The following is a 21243-nucleotide window of genomic DNA, read 5'->3' on the forward strand; positions in this document are numbered from 1 at the left end:
AGATTGCTGGAGGGTGTCTCCCACGTTTTGCTGGCTTCCAGAAAAGACTGCACTCATTTAAGTGGAGGAGGTTTGCTGTCTGGTGTGAGGGCAAGGCCTTAGATCCCCTCACTTGTTCTACACAAAAACTGCTCAAATACCTCCTGCACCTCTCTGAGTCTGGTTTGAAAAATAACTCTGTAAGGATTCATCTCAGTGCAAATAGTGCTATCATCACCGTGTTGGAGGTAAGCCCATCTCTATACAGTTTCTAGTTGCTCTCTTCATGCATGGCTTGTTATTGACAAATCCTCCTATCAAACCTCCAGCTGTGTCTTGGGATCTCAATATTGTCCTCACCAAGCTGATGAAAGCTCCTTTTGAGCCACTTGATTTCTGTCATCTGAAATATTTGACAGTCACTTCAGCTTGCAAGGTCATTGAGCTTCAGGACCAAGTAGCTGACCCAACTTACAGTAAGTTTCACCACAATAGAGTAGTTCTCTGCACATACCCTGTTCCTTCCTAAGGTAGTTTCAGAATTCCATCTTAATCAGTCAATCGTTCTATCAACATTTTTCCTAAAACCACATGCCCATTCTGGCGAGATTGTACTGTATACTTTGGATTGCAAGCAAGCCTTAGCCTTCTATCTGTAGTGGACTAAAGCCCATAGACAGTCCACCCAGCTTTTTGTTCCTTTTGACCCAAACAGGATGGGGGTAGCCATCGGCAAATGCACAACTTCCAATTGGTTAGCAGATTGCATCTCCTTTACTTATGCCCAGGTTGGGCTGACAATAGAGAGACATGTCAAGGCTCATAATGTCAGAGCCATGGCTATGTCGGTAGCCCACTTGAGGTCAGCTTCCATAGAGGAGATTTGCATACCTGCAACATGGTCATCTGTCCACAATTTCACATCTCATTACTGCCTTTGAGCAGGATCCCCAACAAGATAGTCAGTTTGGGCAAGCAGTCCTACAGAATTTGTTCAGTGTCTAGAATTCAACTCTACCTCCCTAGGCCCAGTTTTCTTCTGTTCCAGGCTGCATCTCCACAGCTAGTAAACAAATTTTTTCAATTGAATAACAGGCCTCAATATTTCAGATCCCTATATGCCTAGCATTGTTGTTTTCGGTGAACCAGATAGCTAGTGATTCCCAGCTGTGAGAATACAATGGCCTGCTTGCCCTCAGAGAAAGCAAAGTTACTCACTTGTAGCAGGTGTTCGAGGACAGCAGGCCAAGTATTCTCATTGTAAGGAGGAGGCAGGTGATGGTAGAGCATTTTCTCCGGGAAACAGGAAAAATGGTAAAAACTACCATTTCCAGCAGCCCTTAAGGGAAACATACACTAAAAGTCGGGACTACGATCCCCAGCAGGCTTTGTGGAAGCTCTATCCCAGAGTCCTGGATTCACGTAACCAACAGCCCCCAGGGGAGACTAAGGAGGAGTTCAGGGAGGAAGAGGGGAGTGGAAGTACCTCTAATCAGAGAGATGTAGTACAGGTGGAAAGAGGGTGGGGTGAGGAACCCATGGAATGGCAAGGGGCAGAAGAACAGGAGGTTCAAGAGGGAGAAGGAGAGCCCATGGATATCGCAGGGTTTGCCAAAGCCAGAGGGAAAGAATTTGGCCAGAAGGTAATAGCCTGGAGCGGAGGCTGGGCTAGGAAGGGAAGGATATGGTTGCTCCAGAGCAGGGGTTGAAGGAGAAAGCATGGCTGTTTCCCACGGGGTCAGAGTGGGTGGTTGTCAGGAGTAGTGGCTGACAGGTAAAGGGTGGGACCCTGCTACTTCCCTGGTCCGGAGAGTTGGGCAGAGAAGGGGAAGTAGGGAAAGGAACTGCAATGCTTGAACTGTGGGTTTTGAACTTCAATGCTTGAACTGTGGGTTTTGAACGTCAATGCTTGAACTGCAAGGCTTTGAACTGCAATGTTTTGAAACTGTGAGGTCTGGAACTGCAATGTTTTGAAAACTGCAATGTTTAGAGCTGCAATGTTTTTGGAGCTGCATTGTTTTTCAGCTACAGTGCTTTGAACTCTTTGCTTTTGGAACAGTTTGCTGAAACTGCTGAGATTTTTGGCTATTTGTTTTGGAGCTGTTTTACTGGCACCACTGAGAATTTTGAGTTGTTTGTTTTTGAACTACTTTATTGACACTGCAGGGATTCTTGAGCTGTTTGCTTTGGAGTCGCTTTGCTGAGCTACCTGAATCTAAAATTGTGCTCCGGTGGATTAAAAAGACTTGCCTTACCCTTTGGATTACCGTGTGCTCTTTATCAGAGGATTACCATAGCAAGGCCCATCGGAGGCTTTACCATAGCCAGGCCAACCAGAGGCCTTACATCATATACCCTCCCACCTCCCCTTGGCATTGAATTCTTTAGCTTTTTATAATGACTGAGGGAACCACGTGTCAGGCTGGAAAACACCAGCACATGTACAGTGGGACACTACTAGAAAGTTCTTGATCTTGCTAGTCATTGTCCGCACTGAGCTCCGTTAGATGATATCACCCAGCTGTGAAAATACTTGGCCTGCTGTGCTCAGAGTAACTTTGATTCACCTCTTGAGGTGGTATTATCTACTATAATAAAAAGCACCTCCAACATTCTGAAGCTGACTCCGTGGCAGTGAAGGGTTGTAGGATTCGTGCTGCCTGTAACGCTGTATCCATCTCCTGTTGTGACGTTAGCGTACTTCCTGGTTCGTCACATGCATGAGGGTGTTGTCGTCCCTCCCTTCCTCCCTCCCTCCCTTCCAGTTCCAGGCCCCCTCCCTCTGATTTTTAAAAGTCATCTACACTTACCAAGTCAGGGTTACGGTGGACAGCAGCAGCGTTAAAACGCGTGCAGGCTCGGCCCTTCTCTCTCTCTCAGCTGTGGTCCCACCCTTGTGGAAACAGGAAATGAGGGCAGGACCACAGCTGAAAGAGAGAGAAGGGCCGAGCCTGCACGCCTTTTACCGCTGCTGGTGGCCACCGTAACCCCAACAAGGTAAGTGAAGATGACTTTTAAAATTCGTAGGGAGGGGGCCTGGAACTGGAAGGAAGGGAGGGAGGGAGGAAGGGAGGGACGATGACCCTGCAACTGGGAGGGAGGGAGGGAGGGAGGGAGGACCCTGGAACTGGGAGGGAGGGGGCCTGAAACTTGGACGGAGGGAGCCTGAAACTCGGACAGAGGGGGGGACCCTGAAACTCAGAGGAAGGGAGGGAGGGGGGGGGCTCTGAAACTCGGAGGGAGGGAGGGGTGGACCCTGAAAATCGGAGGGAGGCACCCAGAAACTCGGAGGGAGGGAGGGGACGACCCTGGAACGGAGGGAGGGAGAGGGGGACGACCCTGGAACTGGGAGGGAAGGGGGGAACCCTTGGCACACACTCTCAATCTCACACACACACTCTCTCTCTCACAGACACACTCGCACCCAGTCTCCCTCTCTCTCTGTCACACACACACACTTGCACATTCACTCTCTCTCTCACAGTCACTCTCACACACACTCTCTCAAACATACACACTCCGAGGAAAACCTTGCTATTGCCCGTTTCATTTCTTTCAGAAACGGGCCTTTTTTTACTAGTCTTTCCATAAATAGAACAGCTTGCAAGGTTTAACGCAAGCATAGTTATTTTGAATAATAATGAATTACTTTGCAATCTGTATATCTAATATAATGCACCACTGGTTGAATTAGACCCAGATATTCAACGCCAGTGTACTATCTGGGTACCATCACTGAATACCTTGGTCTTACATGGCTGACAGAAGTTGTCCGGGTACAGCCAGTATTCAGTGGCAGTACCCAGATAACTATCCAGGCAAGTCAGGACTGCTATTTGTTCGGTATCCAGGCACCAATATGTGATATCAGGGGTGCCCAATAACTTCTGCTTTTGCCCCAAATTTGTCCCAAGAGAACCTCAGCAGCAGCTGGAGAGAACATATATTCAGCAGCACTTTCCAGTTATGTGTCATTGAACATCTGCTCCTGACCAGGTCAGTGCGCTTAACCCCTTAGTATTTTTCTGCTGCTACATTTTTGTTATATTAGTTTTCTGGTATTAGAACATGGAAACTAAGTGGTAAACAGTTCCAATCAAGATTTACTAATACAAGATTGCTTTTTCAATTTTTGAGTATCCCTGCTCAAAGAAAAGAAAAACGTCTTCTTGTCAGAGATGGAAGGCCTAAAATTTTAGGACTGTCCTGGTATGGGAGAAGTTCTGTGACATGATTAATACACTATGGGGGGGGGGGGGGGCTCACTTTCATTTTTTTTTTTTTTTTATATTTTTATTACGTGAGGAGTCAGTCACCATACAGCATATGTCTCCAACATAACAGAACCTGTACAATCATAATAAAACTCTTTATACAACAACATATAATGACTTTATATCTATCTGATCTCCACAGCATTTTATTTATTACCCCTTTCCTCCCTGTTACCCCCCTCCCCTCCCCCTTCCATTCCCCACTCCCCCTCCCCAGTGAGTTCCCCAAACTACACACAGACTCTACTATCCAGGTTTGGAACATTGTTGTGAGAACAGAGCTTGAGTTCTTCCCCAAAGATCTCGGTATTGGCGAAGTCTCAGGGCAGTAGCAAATTTATATGTCATGCTTACCCAACTACCCATTTCTACCATACATGACTTCCACGACTCCAGGTCCGGGGGCTCCTCAACAACCCACACCCTTAATATACACTTCTTCAAGATTATCATTGCTAGTAGTATAAATTTGGTCTGGGCCGCACCCAATCCCTGCTTTTGGAGCGACTCCCCACATCCCATCAGGGTGACAGAATACTGCCACTCCACTGTACGCTGCAATATCTCTTCCAGTAGGTTCAACGCCCTTGCCCAGAACTCATGTAATGATGGACACTCCATAAAGGAATGTAAAAATGAACCCACACTCCTCTTACATTTGTTGCACGTGTCCTCCTCCCACATCCCCAACACTTTCCCTCTTGCCTTAGTGATGTGCACCCTGTATAGAATCTTGTACTGAATGTCCTGTAATGATGCATTCGGAGTTATCTTCACCAAGTTTCGAAATGCTGCCCCCAGACGCTCCACCGTGACCTCTTCTACTATGTCTCTGCTCCATTCCTCTGCTAAGTGTGACATATGGGGCGCTTTTTTATGATCTCTGATCGCTTGATGCCACCTTGACAACCCATTACTTAATGGGCTAGTCTACATAAACAATAAGTCTAATTTGGTGAAACGAGCTAAAGACCGAGTCCTGCGCTCTTCACTTAGCACATAGTCTCGGGCTTGCAAATAAGCGAAAAATTGTGAGCCAGTTATCTGCAGTTCACGCCTTACCATATCAAAGGTTGGGAAGGCATCGTCCCCCTCCTTCCGGAACTGGCCTATAAACCGACATCCCTTGTCCCGCCAGCTCCCGAATGTCGACACGCCCTGCCCTGCTGGGAAGGCCATATTTCCCACTAATGGCATAAATGGACTGACCCCCTTGCCCGCATCTCCATGTCCTCTCCACCACCTCCATGCCCGTTGCAACGCAGCCACGTAGGGGTTCCCCACTATTTTCCGGGCTCCCTGCACTGCCCAGGACTCTAGTACTGTAAAGGGGTCATTTGGGCTGCACCAATTCTCCCAAAATCCCGGGAGCGCATAATGCCCCTCCCCCGAGATCAATTCGTGTATCCACCGCATTAACGCTGCCACGTTATATCTCCTCAGGTCTGGGAGCCGGAGGCCTCCCTGTGCTTTACCGTATATCAATTTGGTAAATGCTATCCTTGGGCGTTTAGAATGCTAAATAAAGGTGCTTACTATGCTTCTATATTTTTTCCTCTTCCTCCCTTCCCACCCACAATGGCAGCATTTGCAATGGGTATAATAACTTAGGTAATAACACCATTTTCACCAATGCAATCCTGCCCATGAAATTTACTGGGAACTCCTTCCACTTTTTACAAAGTTGTTTTACCTCGTCTATGCGGTCAACTAGATTCCTTTTATACACCCAGGCCATGTCCACACTAAGATATACCCCAAGATATTTGATACCTCCCTGTGCCCGACGCAATGGGAAACTCAGCGATTCAAAACAACGACACGCTTCACTGACAGGCAACGCCTCTGATTTTTCAAAATTTATACTAAGGCCCGAAAAGGCCCCGAACTCTCAAATAATATGCATAACTAACGGCAGAGCTTCAGTTGCGTCGTCTATCAGCAGCAACATATCGTCTGCGAACAGATTTATTTTATATTCTTCTCCTCCCACTCTTATACCTTTCAAGCTCGTTTCCTGTCTTATTTTGGCTGCCAATGGTTCTAAAGTTAGGATAAACAGTAAAGGCGACAGAGGACATCCCTGCCGAGTCCCCCTTCCCAAAGCAAATGCATCTGATAAGGAATCATTTATGAGTATTTGAGCCGTCGGGGAGCTATATAACGCCCTAATCCAGTTCAAGAATTCCCCCTGGATGCCGAAACGCCCCAGAATCCAAAACATATATCTCCAAATCACCTTATCAAAGGCTTTCTCGGCATCCAGGCTAGCCAAAATGGCATCCCCTCTCCTCCCCTTCCCCTCCAACAAAACTCTGCACACTTTTAAAATGTTAGCCGATGCATACCTTCCCTTAACAAATCCGACCTGATCAGGATGTACCAGATAAGGCACCACCTGCCCCAAACGATTCGCGAGCACTGCCGCTAATATCTTTACGTCTTGGTTCAGCAGTGAGATTGGCCTGTAGGAACCCACCAGCTCTCCATCCCTCCCAGGCTTGGGGAGCACCACTATATGTGCATGATTTAACACCGAGCCCATGGTACCCGCTTCTCTAACATCCTCACACATTGCAATGAACGGCGCCACTATCATATCTTGGAGAATTTTATAATATTCCCCTCCCAGTCCATCGGGACCCGGTGCTTTTGCTAAGGTTAATCGCTTAATGACATTTTGAACCTCCTTCCCCTGAATCGGAGCGTTCAACATCTGCTGCTGCTGTACCGATATGTTGGCCAAGCCCACCCCCTCAAGGAATTCTCTGCATTTATCCTCTGGGAAAGATCCCTCTTCATACAAGGACGAGAAGAAATGTACAAACTCCCCTTGAATTTCTGTTGCTGTGGCACATACTCTCCCCAGTTCGTTTTTAACTTTACTGATATATTTCCTCGTTGACCTCTGATTTACGAGAGACGCCAACATTTTACCTGTTTTATTGCCCCATTGCTGTAATTTATATTTATACAATTTAACATTATACATCGCACCCTCATCCAACACAACCTGTATGCTTTTCCTGCACTCCATATATGCCTTTCTGTTGCCTTCAGTTGGGCGACCTATCAGTGTCCTGCGCGCTTCCCGCAATTGTGTAGTAAGAACCTTTATTTTCTCCCCCCGAGCTTTATTCTTAGAAGCAACATATGAAATAATCTTCCCTCTTAGCACTGCCTTTGCGGCCTCCCAAAAAATTCTCGGGCTCACCTCCTGCGTGTCATTGTCCGCTATATAATCCAGCCAGCACTTCCTCAGGTATGTGCAGAAGTCCCTGCTTCTATATAACGCCGGATTCATCCGCCATCGGTCCGGACCCTCCCTCTTTCCCCAAGATAACTCTACCCACACTAGGGCGTGATCTGACACAGCTGGCTCTTCAATTCCCGAGCGATTCGCTACGACACTAATTGAATGCGATACCAGCAGATAGTCAAGGCGGGAATGGGCCCCATGGGGGTGAGAAAAAAAAGTATAATCATGATCTTCTAAATGTTGCTGCCTCCATATGTCCACTAATGCTAAATCTTTCATTAACAAATTCACTCCCTTATCCTCATGGTCCCTTCCTACTCTCCGCGCTGGCTTACAATCTATTGAAGGGTCACTGGTAATGTTGAAATCCCCCCCAACTATAAGCTGGTAATTGTCTAATGTTACCAACTTGGCTATCAGCAAAGTAAAAAATTTATGGCTATAAATATTGGGAGCGTAAACACTGCATAGCCCCACCCTTTTCCCTTGCAGGTCACCTGTCACTATTAAAAAGCACCCTTCAGGGTCCTGGTACATGTTATGCAAATCAAAGGCCACATTTTTTAAAGTAATATTGCCACCCCCCCCCCCCCCCCCCCCCCCCCCCCGTTGCCTTCCATTATATGCTGCAAAGAATATATCCCCCACCCAGTCCTTCTTTAGTTTAAGATGTTCTAATTTGCTTAGATGGGTTTCCTGAATCATGGCCACATCCGCTTTTTGGCGCTTAAGAGCCTGCAGTATTTTAGTTCTCTTTACCGGGGAATGCACTCCGTCTACATTCAATGACACAATCTTAAGATTAGCCATTAAGGACAAAGTATCTCTTGTCAACTCGTGCTCTAATTCCCGGTGCAATCTGCGGGCCTCCCAGCTGAGCCCCCAGACTTAAAAAAAAACTGTACCTGTCTCTGCTGGTTCTCACACTCTCCTCTCTTTTTACTCTCTGGTCTTGTTTTTTCCCATCGTCCGCACAATCTCCACATAAGTATTTTTTGAGAAACTTTCACTCCCTCCCACCCTTCTCTCCCCCCCTTGGTTGCTCCCCTCCCCCCCCATCCTACCCCTACCATTCTTACCCTTTGAGCACACATACCCCTTGTGCATACCAATGCTCAACATGCACACTCCCCTTCACACCACCAACTCTCCCGAACTCCGCACTCACTACCCCTACCTCCCCTCCCCCCCCGGGGATACCCCCACACCCCGCTCAACACAGACTCCTCTTATATATTCCATTATAATCCTGTAACTAGGCACTTGCGCTCCCTAAAGAGAAAAACATGAATATTAGTAAAACAGGAGCACAGTTAAAGGTCCAACATTTAAACTATGTAACTTAAACTGGGCAGTTCGTGGCACAAGATTTCTTTTCACATCCCTGCAGGTGCGCTTACATAATGCACTGGCCAGCTGCATATTTGTTGTCTTCTTTAAGCTTCTCATATCCATTTCTCGTCTTGCCATCTCCACTGCCCTTAAATTCCAGAGAGAAGAAAAAAGCTCCGCCAACACGTCCTCTCTTTTACTGTTCTCTCTCATGGTAAGGTAGCCACAAATTTTTCCAGCTCTGCCGCCTCACTGAAAAACAAAGTTTTGTTCTCATGCAGCACCCGCACTTTTGCTGGGAATAGTAAAGCGAATCGGACTCCCTTGTCATACAATCTTTTGCATTGATGGCCCATAACTTTCCACTGATCAGATACTGTGGTCGAGTAGTCCTGAAAAAGCAGGATTTTCTCCCCTTCATATGCAAGGCCCGGTTTATTCCTGTATGCTTGCAGCAGTGCTTCCTTGTCCATATAATTTAACAGCTTTGCTAGCACTTGCCTTTAGAAATGTTAATTTCTTTTCTTCATCTCTCTCACATACACCCCAGAATAATTCACTGCTGAGTCACTTTAAAGTTGAAGTAACAAAACATCTGTTTACTCACAGTTTGTAGTTAGATATATATTCAGCAGGCTTATATATACATAATATAATACATTTGGTTTATCAGCTCTTTCCATGTGCTTAGATGGTAATGGATGCTCACACCATAGATCCTCAGCTTAGGAGAGACCATTAGAGCTCCATGTGCTGTGCTGTTTCTAACCCCCACAGGAAGTTGCATGGGTGTGACCTCTCTAGGTAATTGACATCAGAGGTCACAGAGTAATCACAGAGAAAAAAAAACATTGCTGACAGACAATGCATGTAAAACACAATACATTATTCCAACAAACCCCTTCTCATGCATAACTGTCATGCAATTATTAATTCATACAAAGTCCAAGCTTTATTCGCAGATTCTCAAAACGTTCTCTGGGTAACGGTTTGGTCATGATGTCAGCTGTCATCTCACTGGTGTGACAATAGTGTAGACAGATAACCCCTTCTTTCGCCAGCTCTCGCATGTTGTGATATTTCGTTGCGATGTGCTTGGTGCGTGACTGAACCTTGTCATTCTGTGACAGTCTGATGCAGCTCTGATTATCTTCCATTATCTGTTCATCTATTCCAAAATCCAGCAAAAGTTTTTCAATCCACATCAGTTCTCTGCATGCTTCTGATACAGCCACATATTCAGCTTCTGTAGAAGACAGACTCACAATACTTTGTTTATGACTGGCCCAAGAAATTTGTACATTTCCATACATAAACACATATCCACTTGTGGATTTATAATCAGAATGATCCCCTGCCCAATCTGAATCACAGTAACATATTAGTTTTGGATTACTATTGGCTGAAATCTTTAATTTACAATCAATGGTACCTTTTAAATACCTTACCATCCTTTTAACTGCAGTCCAATCTGATTTGGTAGGTGAGCTGACCCTTCTGCTCAAAATTCCTACTGCATTTGCTATATCAGCCCTGTATGTGGTAGTCAGATATAAAAGCTTACCTATGGCTGATCTATATTGGATGTTATCTGGTAAAGGTTCTCTTACTGTTTCATCCTTCAGAAAATCAGTGATCATGGGAGTGCTTACAACTTGGGCATCTTGCATACCTATACTTTCAATAAGCTCATTTATTTTCTGCTTCTGGCTTAGAAGATAAGAACCATCATTTTGTTTCTCAATTTCTATACCAAGATAGTATGACACATTACCAAGTTCTTTTATCTCAACATTCTGGTTTAAATATTTTACAATGTCCTTGTACTCTTGCTCACTTTCGCTTGCAATGAGCAGATCATCAACAAAAGCTAAAATGTATGCATATTGTCCATTTCTGCACCTAGTGTACAAGCATTTATCTGCTTCACCTTGCTTAAATCCTAAATTTGTCAATATTTCATGCAATTTGTCATTCCAACATTTTGCACTTTGCTTTAATCCATAAAGACCTTTGTTTAATTTACACACTAGCTGTCTTTGTTTTGTATTTATGAAACCTGTTGGCTGTTCCATGTACAAGTCTTCAGTTATATCTCCATGAAGAAATGCTGTTTTCACATCAATGTGGTTGACTTGCATGCCTTTTGAGACTGCAATGCTCAGAAGTGTTCTAATTGTCGTGTGTTTCACTACAGGTGCAAACACTTCATCAAAATCTTCTCCATATTTTTGAAGATATCCCTTTGCGACTAATCTGGCTTTATACCTTTCCACTTTTCCTTGTGCATTCCTTTTTAACTTGAATACCCATTTGCATCCTATAGCTTTCTTGCCAGGAGGTAATTTTGTAAGAATCCAAGTTTTATTTTTATGCAATGCATCAATTTCTTCTTGTGCAGCTTTACGCCATTCAGCAGCTTCTTCTGCTGGCATTTTCTCAATCTCATCCCATGTTAAGGGCTCTTGAGCTTCTGCTGACTTTGTTAGGTAAGACAGTCTTGGGGGTGGAACACCTTTGTTTTCCCTGGATGAGCGTCTGACAACAGGTTGGTCCGACCTTTCCGCATCCTCTAAATCTGAGAGTCCTTCTCCAATTGATTCCCCTTCTCCAACTGTACTGTCTTCTGCAATGATCCTTTCTGTGTCTGCTTCCTCTGCCTGTTCCTCGTTAGATACAGATGAGTTGCTTTCAGACATCTGCCTTGGTATGGCATTTATATACACTGGCATGTCTATTATGGTTCTAGTTTCGTATTCTGGATGATAAGGCTCATCTGGGATAATCCAGCCTTTATCAACCCTTTTGTTTTCATCAAAATATGTAACATGTCTTATGCCAACAATGCCAGTTTTCAGATTCAAAATTCTATATCCTTTGTGTCCTGGAGCATAGCCAACTAAAATGCCCCTTTCTGTTGTGGAATCCAGCTTATGCCTTATTTGCTTTGGTACATGAGCATATGCTGTACTTCCAAATGTTCTTATGTGTGACAGGTTTGGCTTCCTACCATGCCATGTCTCATGTGGTGTGCGCTCAGCGCCTTTAGTTGGCATTCTGTTTTGTAGGTACATTGCTGTGAGAATGGCTTCCCCCCATAGTCTTTTAGGGAGATTGCTATCTGACAGCATACATCTGGTCATTTCCACAAGTGACCTAAATTTTCTCTCTGCAACAGAATTTTGCTCTGGTGTATAAGCTACTGTTGTGATATGCTGAATGCCTTCTTGTTCTAGAAATGTGCGCATGCTTTGTGAAGTGAACTCACCACCATTGTCGGTCTGAAGAACCTTTGGTTTTCTTTCAAATTTATTGCTCACCATGGCTACGTATTTCTTCAGCATGTCTGTGACTTGACTTTTTTCTTTCAGCAAATAGGCCACACAGTATCTAGAGAAATCATCCAAGAATATTAGCACAAATCTGTTATTTCCCAATGATGGGATATTAAACGGTCCACATAAGTCACTGTGTATTAAGTCCAGTACTTTATTACTCCTATTTCCTGTGTATGCAGGAAATGAGGGTCTCACACCTTTTTGAGTAACACAGTCTATGCATTTCTCCATTTTACCAGTATCTTCACTTATTTCAATGCCTGTAGCAAGTTGCTTACTGTAAAGATCCTGGATCACCTTAAAATCACGATGTCCCAGGCGGCGGTGCCAGATTTCCAGACTACATTTACCATCATTCTTCCTTACTTGCGCCATATGTGAGGCTTCACCTGAAATGCTCAGTTTATAAATATCATTATGCATAAAAGCTTCAGCATACACTTCATCATTTTTAGAGATTGTGCACTTACTGTTTTCAAAATGAATCACAAATCCCTTCTTATCTAATGTAGATACACTAAGCATATTGCAAACTGCTTGGGGAATATACAAGACATCACTTACAGGAATTTCTTTAACTTCATTAGACACTTTGCATTTTAAGAATCCAATGCCTTTTGCTTGGATCTTAGCAGTCCCTGCGTTTGCAGTATTAAGAATACCTTCTTCTGGACACATTTCCTGAAAGAAATCCTTACAATTGGTTAAATGGCATGTGCTCCCCGAATCCAAAATCCAAGTACTTTCATTTGAATTATTATTTACCATAGTCAAAGATTTTTCTGCCATTAGAAAGCTCTTATGTTTATCATTGTCCTTTGTACATTTCCTGCTTGGAAAATTCTTTTGTTCCATTGGCTTTGGTGAGCTAGAGGGGGTGTTTTGTGTTTCCTTACACCATTTAGATACATGTCCCTCCTTTCCACATGAATAGCAAATCAGCTTGCCCTTGGGTGGAGTTTTCCCATAGCTCCGCCTTCCTCTATTCTTTGCCAAGAAATTTGTTTCATTTCTCTCTGACTGTCTTTGAGAACACATCTCCTCAAAATCATTAATTATGCATTCCTGCCTCAGTTTTGATGCTGCCTGTTCAAAAGATTGCCCTTCAATGGCTTCATTCACAGACCTAAAAACATCAAACTTCTTTGATAGTGAGGTAAAAAGAAATGCTCTTTTCAATGCATCACACATGGGAATTCCAGAAAGTTCTAGCTTTTGAAATGAAGACATAAGATGCATAATGTGATCATTACACTTACTTTTATCCCTTAATTTGGTTTCATTCAACTCTGCCAACCAAATTGGTTGCTGTTTTGCATATGTAGTTGCATACATAGTTCTCAGTTTTTCTAAAATTTCCTTTGCTGTATCTTTTGCCTCCACCAATATGGCTTGTTTCTCTGAGAGAGCTTCAAAAAACATGCACTTCACATAATAGTTTGCATTGTCCCATTCAGCCATATTTTCAGCTGTTCTGTTTTGGTCTAAACATATACTTAATTTCTTTGCTTGAAGGAGACATCTGAATCTTAGCTCCCATTGCTGATAATTATATTCAGTTAATTTAGGCACCTTGAGAGAGTGGAAAAATGGTGAATTTCCTCCCTCAGCCATTTCTTAGCCTTGCCTTCTGTTTGGTGTGTGGGGGGGAGAGAGAGACAGACTGAATTTTTCTTTTAAAACTTAAGAGAAAAAATTTGGCTTTTTCACTGCCTGGTAATATTTCTCTTTTTCCTTTTTCAATTCCTGGGCTGGGCCCATAACCCTTTTGTTGGATTATTTGTAGTAAATAATTAGCAGATTTTATACACACAGCTTCAGCTTTAGAAATGTTAATTTCTTTTCTTCCTCTCTCTCACATACACCCCAGAATAATTCACTGCTGAGTCACTTTAAAGTTGAAGTAACAAAACATCTGTTTACTCACAGTTTGTAGTTAGATATATATTCAGCAGGCTTATATATACATAATATAATACATTTGGTTTATCAGCTCTTTCCATGTGCTTAGATGGTAATGGATGCTCACACCATAGATCCTCAGCTTAGGAGAGACCATTAGAGCTCCATGTGCTGTGCTGTTTCTAACCCCCACAGGAAGTTGCATGGGTGTGACCTCTCTAGGTAATTGACATCAGAGGTCACAGAGTAATCACAGAGAAAAAAAAACATTGCTGACAGACAATGCATGTAAAACACAATACATTATTCCAACAGCCTTGGCCTGTTCTCATTCACTCTTATCACTCCTACTCTGTGCACTCTCTCCACCTGCAGGGGAATTTTACTGGTATCCAGGCCCAGTTCCTTAGGTAGCCACTGTTCCACCATTTTCCGTAAGTCCATTGCTTTCACTGACTCTGGGATGCCCACAAGTCGAAGATTATTTCTTCTGCTGCGATTCTCAAGGTCGTCTGCCTTCTGAGTCAGCTGCTCACATTTTCTTTCCAAAGCTGCTACTCGCTCGTTCGTGCTCACCGCTGTATCCTCACATGTCGACACTCTATCCTCCACATGCTGCAATCTGGCGCTCTGGCGTTCCAGCGTCTCGCGAATCTGATCTACCGACGTCTGCAACTTAGCTTTTCCTCCAACATCGCGGAGATCTGTTGCACCATGTCCCGCACCATGTCAGCTGGTAGCGGGCCCGCCATCGCTGTCTCCGGAGCCGCCGCCATCTTGCCTTGCGTCGTGCTGGTATTTTGCTTTCCCCGCGGGGTCTTGGCGGGCATAACCTCCTGCGCGCTCGACGCAGCGCTTTCCTAACTCGCTTTTTCCGTGCCTCTCACTTTCCGCCGCCTGCAGTTGCGGAATCGGAGATCACCCCGGGGGGAGATCGCTGATAAAATAGCTGATTTCTAAGCGCTCGAGTCGGAGCCGGTTTCAGAGGCCTCCGCTCAGCTCCACGTCATCACGTGACCCCCGGGGCTCACTTTCATAACAGAATATCCAAAAAAGGGCACAAAGTGACAGACATCCAAATTCTATTTTCTAAACTCATTTTTAAGACTTTTTTTTATGCAGTTCTTCTACATCTCAAGGAGGTGTGCTGGAGGTATGTTTTGGGCAAGACTACGGCAGGCTTACAATTTGGACATTTTTCTGTGAAATGGAACATTGTAAAAATATTCAGGGCAAAAAACAGAATGTTTTTAGCTAGACCTGTTTCAATAATGACTAAGTTCCAAAAAGGTGCCCAAACTGACCAGATGACCACTAGAGGGATAAACGAATGACCTCCTTTTAATCTCCCAGTGGTCACTGACCCCCTTCCACCCCCCTAAAATGTGAAAGTGACAGTACATGCCAGGCTCTATGAAAGCAAGCAGGTCCCTAGAATAGCCTAGTGGTTGGCACAGTGAACTGTAGAGAAGGGGACCCAGGCCCCTATCCCACTCTGGTACACTTATGGTGAAAAGTGTGAGCACCCCAAAAAACACAAAATACCTACTGAACCTACATATAGGTGATACCTGCAGGCATAAGGACTACTGTAGTGGTGTTCAGTTGAGTACAGTACATTGTTTTGCTATTCCTGGAGGGCTCAACCTACAATATAAGGGGGGTTATGATTTGATGTGTACCTGGGGCCTTTTATGGAAATTCACTGCAGTGCCTCCTAGGCTGCCCCACTGCTCTGCTGAGATGTCTCTGTGGTCAAGTAAGACTGCTGGCCCCCAGACATCCCAATGGCTTGTTTTTGTTTGAAAATGGCACACAAACATCTAAAATAGGGTGATTTTTCTAACCAGAAAAATAGACATTCTTCTGGTTCAAAAATGAGCATGTCTGGCACTGGATTTATTTGGGTCTTTTTTTTTGCAAAACGTCCAAAATCGGATTTGGACATCATATTGAAAATGCCCCTCCATGCCACCAACTCTTTGTGACTTTTGGCCAGGTGTACATTTTTCCTTTTCAGCACTAAACAGAAAAAACACTATTCTGGTCTAAAATCTCCCTGTGCCTCCACATCAGGCAACACCTGACTTTGGGCCAGATGTAGTAAGGGTCTTTTCCAATTTGTATCTAAGGCAAAAATGCTTAATACAGATGGCTCTGTAACCTTGTTTTATCCATTACACTTTCTCTGCCATATATTTTTTTTGTAACATGATTTGGATAAGCATTATATAACACTATAATAAAAAATGATATTTTGAGTACTAGTGTGGGTGGACTGTGACAGGACAAACATTATTTTGGTTTGCATCATGATCATTGAAATTATAGAAGCAAATATCCATTTACTAAAGAGTTAACTTCTCCTTTCTAAGGCGTACAATGCTAGCTTTTACTGCTATACAATTAGTGGAAAATCTTTTTAACATTTTGAGTTGGCTAGGTTGAATTGCTCCATACCTTTGCAGTGGTTGTCCTCAGTCAGTTCATAGCCAGTTCCACAGCCAATGTCACGCTGACAGCGGAAAGATCCAAGTGTATTGATGCACATTTGTCCTAACTTGCAGTTGTGTGTTCCTATGATGCACTCATTGATATCTGGGATAACAGAAGTATAAGAATCTTATCAATCAGTATTTAAGACCAAAACATTAGCATGGCAATTCTATACACAGTGCACCTAAATTTGGTGCCTAGAAAGGGATGCAGTGAGAGGACTTCCAGAGAGTGAGAGAACTTCACTGACAAGTATTTGCTGGGAAATTGCTTTTAAACTTGGGGAAAGGTAGTCTTAGAGTTAAATAGGTAACCTTAGTGACTTCATATTAAGTTACTCTGCTTATTTAGCAAAGGCAGCTTAGGGAATAGGGTTTTCTCATTTTTAGAATTTAAAGTCTCCTTTACGGTTCCATAGACTAGCATTTAAAGGGACTATTTTAGAGTTTACCATAGTATCAGTATAGAGCACAAAAAAATAGTCACACTAAGCCTCAGTTTAGAGGGTAGTCACACTAAGCCTCAATTTGGAGGGTGTTTTTTTTTTTTTACCTTTAGAGTAGAGCCAGCTTAGTCATTTAAAAGAAATCTCTATCAGTATAAACAGAGAACAAGGTAGGGTCATACTTATGTATATCTATTTAAATAATATTTAAATAAAATATGTATATAATTTTAAATAATTTGATAGAGAAAGTAACCTTTACAGAGAACCTTTTTTGCAGGGGTCTTTCTTTTAGAAAGTTAGAAAAACACAGTGAATGATTAAAGAGAAAGTGGAAAAGGGCCCTACTGGTACACTGATTGCAGTGTGAGTCATAAAGGAAGCACAAGGAAATAAGTAAGCCAGTGATCAGTTGTTCTCAGTCCAGAAAGAGGTACTGTGAGAGGACTTCCAGAGAGGGAGAGAAGTATTTGCTGGGAAATTGCTTTTAAGCTTGGGGAAAAGTAGACTTAGAGTTAAATAGGTAACTTCAGTGACTTCATATTAAATTACTCTGCTTATTTAGGAAAGACAGTTTAGGGAATAGTTTTTTTAGCATTTATTTTTTCCCTTTATTAATAAATTTCAATATTTCACTACACAATGTGAATATGCAATCGGCATTATTATATAGATGAAATTTAAAGTACAATTAAAGTAAAGAAAAATTCTTAACAGCCTATTTGTCCACAAGTAAAGAAATAGATTCCAAGAATTCAAAAGTCTAAAAAAGGATTAAAGAAAATAATCTAGCGGTTGCTACCTTGAGTTACCGACCCTAGCCTGCTATTTAGGGAGGGCATACAACATTTACATCAGCTCTAGCACCAAGAAATTCTTTTAACTGTTTTGGGTCTACAAACTGGAAATGTTTACCCTCAAGCAATACATTACAAGTACAAGAAAATCGTAATACAAAATTTACTCCCAGTGCCAACGCTCTATGGCGCTGCTCCAAAAAAGCCCTGTGCCTTACTTGTGTAGGCCTCGAGAGATCTGGGAAAATTCGGACCTTTGCGCCCAAAAACAAGTTTTCTAAGTGTCAAGGAAAGTCTTAAACAGCATTGCGATCAGGCTCCAGCACAAAAGTGACCAGCATAGTTGACCTCTGAGTAATTATTTCCAGTAAACTTTCCAGGAAGGAAGTTCCATCCCCCACTACTAGAGGGTTTCCATCAGTCCCCTTCGGGTTCCAGATGTAATAGGCCCGTGTAATGGGAGGTAGTGAGTCCTTATCCATTCCAAGAACGTCTACCATATATTTTTTCACCATTTCCAAAGGAGAAATTAAAGGAGATTTGGGGAAGTTAAGAAACCTAAGGTTAAGTCTCCTAGCCTGGTTCTCCATTCGTTTATGCATGAAATTATTATCTTTAACCAGTGCAGTTTCTAAAGTCCCCATTTCTTGAAGCTCAGTATTCACTTTCTCCGGTTTCAAGGATTGCTATGCAGTCACTTGCGCTTGGAGCAGCGCAGCTTCAGAAAGAATTTTAATATCACCAGTATTTTCTTTCAATGTATTCTGCATAGAGACCTGAATGCCATAAACCATGTCCCACATTGACTCAAGTGTCACTATTGCTGGTCTAACCACGCCACTAGCACCTGGGAGAGATTGAGGTTGAGCCTCAGCACGAGATAATCTAGAAACAATATCTTGAGGCAATACCTGTAAAGCTGATTGAATTAACTGTTCTCATTCTTGAGATCCACTCTCAGTTGCTGCAGATCTTCCCTCAACCAGGTTCGGTTGAACCACTTCGGTTTCCGTCGCTGTTCGGGCTGCTAACAACTCTCTCCCAGGCTGAGGCAGAGCAATACGTTCCACGGGGCTCAAGGAAGCCCCGTTAGCACTCTCAATCGACACCGATGCGTCGAGAGTTGCAGTGTGGGTCGAAGTTCCCCGAGGACCCAGTTGCTGCTTTGGCAATTGCAAGGTCGTCTGCTTCAACGTTGAAAGGGTCCCAGGAACCGAGGGATGTTCCTTAACCTTTCCCCTCCGCTTCCCCATCCAGAAAAACGAGGCAACAGAGGCACCGAAGGAGCTGAAAACCAGAGCAGCCTCAGAAGCAAACACAGGTGCGTCCGCACACAGCGTCATCTTGGAATCCTTTTTTAGCATTTAAAGTCTCTGATATAGTTCCATAGGCTAGCATTTAAAAGGACTATTTTAGAGTTACCATTGTATCAGTATAGGGCATAGCTAATAGTCACAGGAAACCTTAGTTTAGAGTTTAATTAGGCAGTGCTGGTGGGGAGCTTACTGTTCTGATACATGTGGGTACCAATGACATAGGAAAATATGGGAAGGAGGTTCTGGAAGACAAATTTAGGCTCTTAGGTATAAGCTGAAATCCAGAACCTCCAGGGTAGCACTTTCAGAAGTGCTTCCTGTTCCATATACAGGACCCCAGAGACAGGCTGCAGACATAAACATTTAAAAAAGGGCATACAGCAGCTTTTAAACTAGAAACTGGGGACATGCTGACAGTTACTCAAATGTACATGGTTCAGAACAAGGTATTTTTGAAGGGTATCACCAAAACAGGGCATCCCGACAGTGAGGTTCCAATAAAGGCCACAGTAGACCAGGGGGCTCATTTTCACAGCATTTAGATACACAAAGTACCATATGCTATTATAGTATGTCTAAGTGCTTTGAAAATGAGCATCCAGGTGTCTTTAAATAAAGAGCAAACAGATTTTAAAGACTGCAAATTATCACTATCAACTGCTGAGCAAGTTGTAAATAGAAATAAAAAAACATTGTTTGAAATGCCTGTATGCAAATGTAAGAAGCCTAAAAAATAAAAGAGTTAGAATATATTGCACTAAGTGAAGAGATAGACAACCTTGAGAACTGGTGGAGAAAAGATAACCAATGGGACGCACTCATACCAAGGTACAAATTATATCACAGTGATTGGATGGATTAAATTGGTTGAGGGGTAGCATTATAAGTTAAAGAGAGCCTTGAATCAAATAGACTAAAAATTCTGCAGGATACAAAATACACCTTGGAATCCTTACGAATAGAAATTCCATGTGTAAAGGGGCAAAGGATAGGGATAAGAGTGTACTACCATCAACCTGGCCAGAATGAAAAGACAGGTGCAGAAATGCTATCAGAAATTAGGGAGGCGAATAAACTGGGTACTACAACAATGGCTTAAGAGTTGCGGTAACCACCCGGGTGGATAAGCTAAGTGGTATTTTTCCTGTGCACTAGTAGCATTTTGTGGACTTTTTCAGTGTTAAGACATTAACCCTGGAGATTACTATAGTTTGAATATTTTCCTCTGATTCTTGGCTGCAGTGGATTTTTTTCCAATTTGGAGTTGTTTTCCACTGCACTTTGTTTCAGAGGATAATTGAAACCTATGATAAAAGCCACTTCAGGGGGGAGGCCATCAATGTTGGCATCCATGGCTATTGATGTTTCCTTTCTTTAATATATACTAGTAAAAAAAGGCCCGTTTCTGGAGCCAATGAAACGGGCGCTAGCAAGGCTTTCCTGTGGCCCCCTCCCCACCCGTCGTCGATGTGGGTGAATTGCTCCGCCTCCGCCCTCAACGTCATAACGTTTGACGCGAGGGCGGTGAATTGCTCCGCCTCCGCCCTCAACGTCATAACGTTTGACGCGAGGGCGGGGCCTAGAGACTGTGATTTTCGAGGCTTCAGAGCTTCGAACATACGAACCTTGGCTTCAGTGACGTCAGCAGCCAATAGAACATTGAAGGTGAGTTATATATATATAGATTACTTATAGATAATCTCCCAGGTTATTGTTATGGCTTAGGGCAAACTGCATAGTATTGATTTCATGTTATTCAAAAATACCATCCCAGAAGCCCAGAACAGATATATTCCATGTATTAAAAAAGGAGGAAGGAAGGTCAAACAACAGCCGGCATGATTAAAAAGTGAGGTTAAGGAAGCTATTAGAGCTAAAAGAACATCCTTCAGAAAATGAAAGAAGGATCCAACCAAAGATAAAAGGAAACAGAATAAGGAATGGCAAGTCAAATGCAAAGTACTAATAAGGAAGGCAAAAACAGGCTTTGAAAAGAAGATTGACTTGGAGATAAAAATACATAATAAAAACGTTTTTAGATATATTAGAAGCAAGAAGCCTGTGAAAGAATCAGATGGACCACTGGATGACTAAAGAGTAAAAGG

General features: G+C 43.2%; 1 protein-coding gene across 5 annotated transcripts in view; it reads right to left on the bottom strand.

Annotated features, from left to right (window-relative positions):
- FBLN1 (fibulin 1) overlaps window positions 1–21243 on the bottom strand; it is a 1130965-nt gene that overhangs the window by 681847 nt on the left and 427875 nt on the right. For all 5 annotated transcript variants that reach the window (XR_003943425.1, XR_003943426.1, XR_003943427.1 and 2 more), the window contains exon 7: window positions 16545–16682. Coding sequence is in view for 1 of the 5 variants with exons in the window: in XM_030215291.1 (XP_030071151.1) it covers window positions 16545–16682 (138 nt within the window). In the remaining 4 variants the exon portion in view is untranslated. The remainder of the gene's footprint in view (window positions 1–16544; window positions 16683–21243) is intronic.

This window comes from Microcaecilia unicolor, chromosome 9 (assembly GCF_901765095.1).
Source record: "Microcaecilia unicolor chromosome 9, aMicUni1.1, whole genome shotgun sequence".
NCBI classification, from domain to species: domain Eukaryota; kingdom Metazoa; phylum Chordata; class Amphibia; order Gymnophiona; family Siphonopidae; genus Microcaecilia; species Microcaecilia unicolor.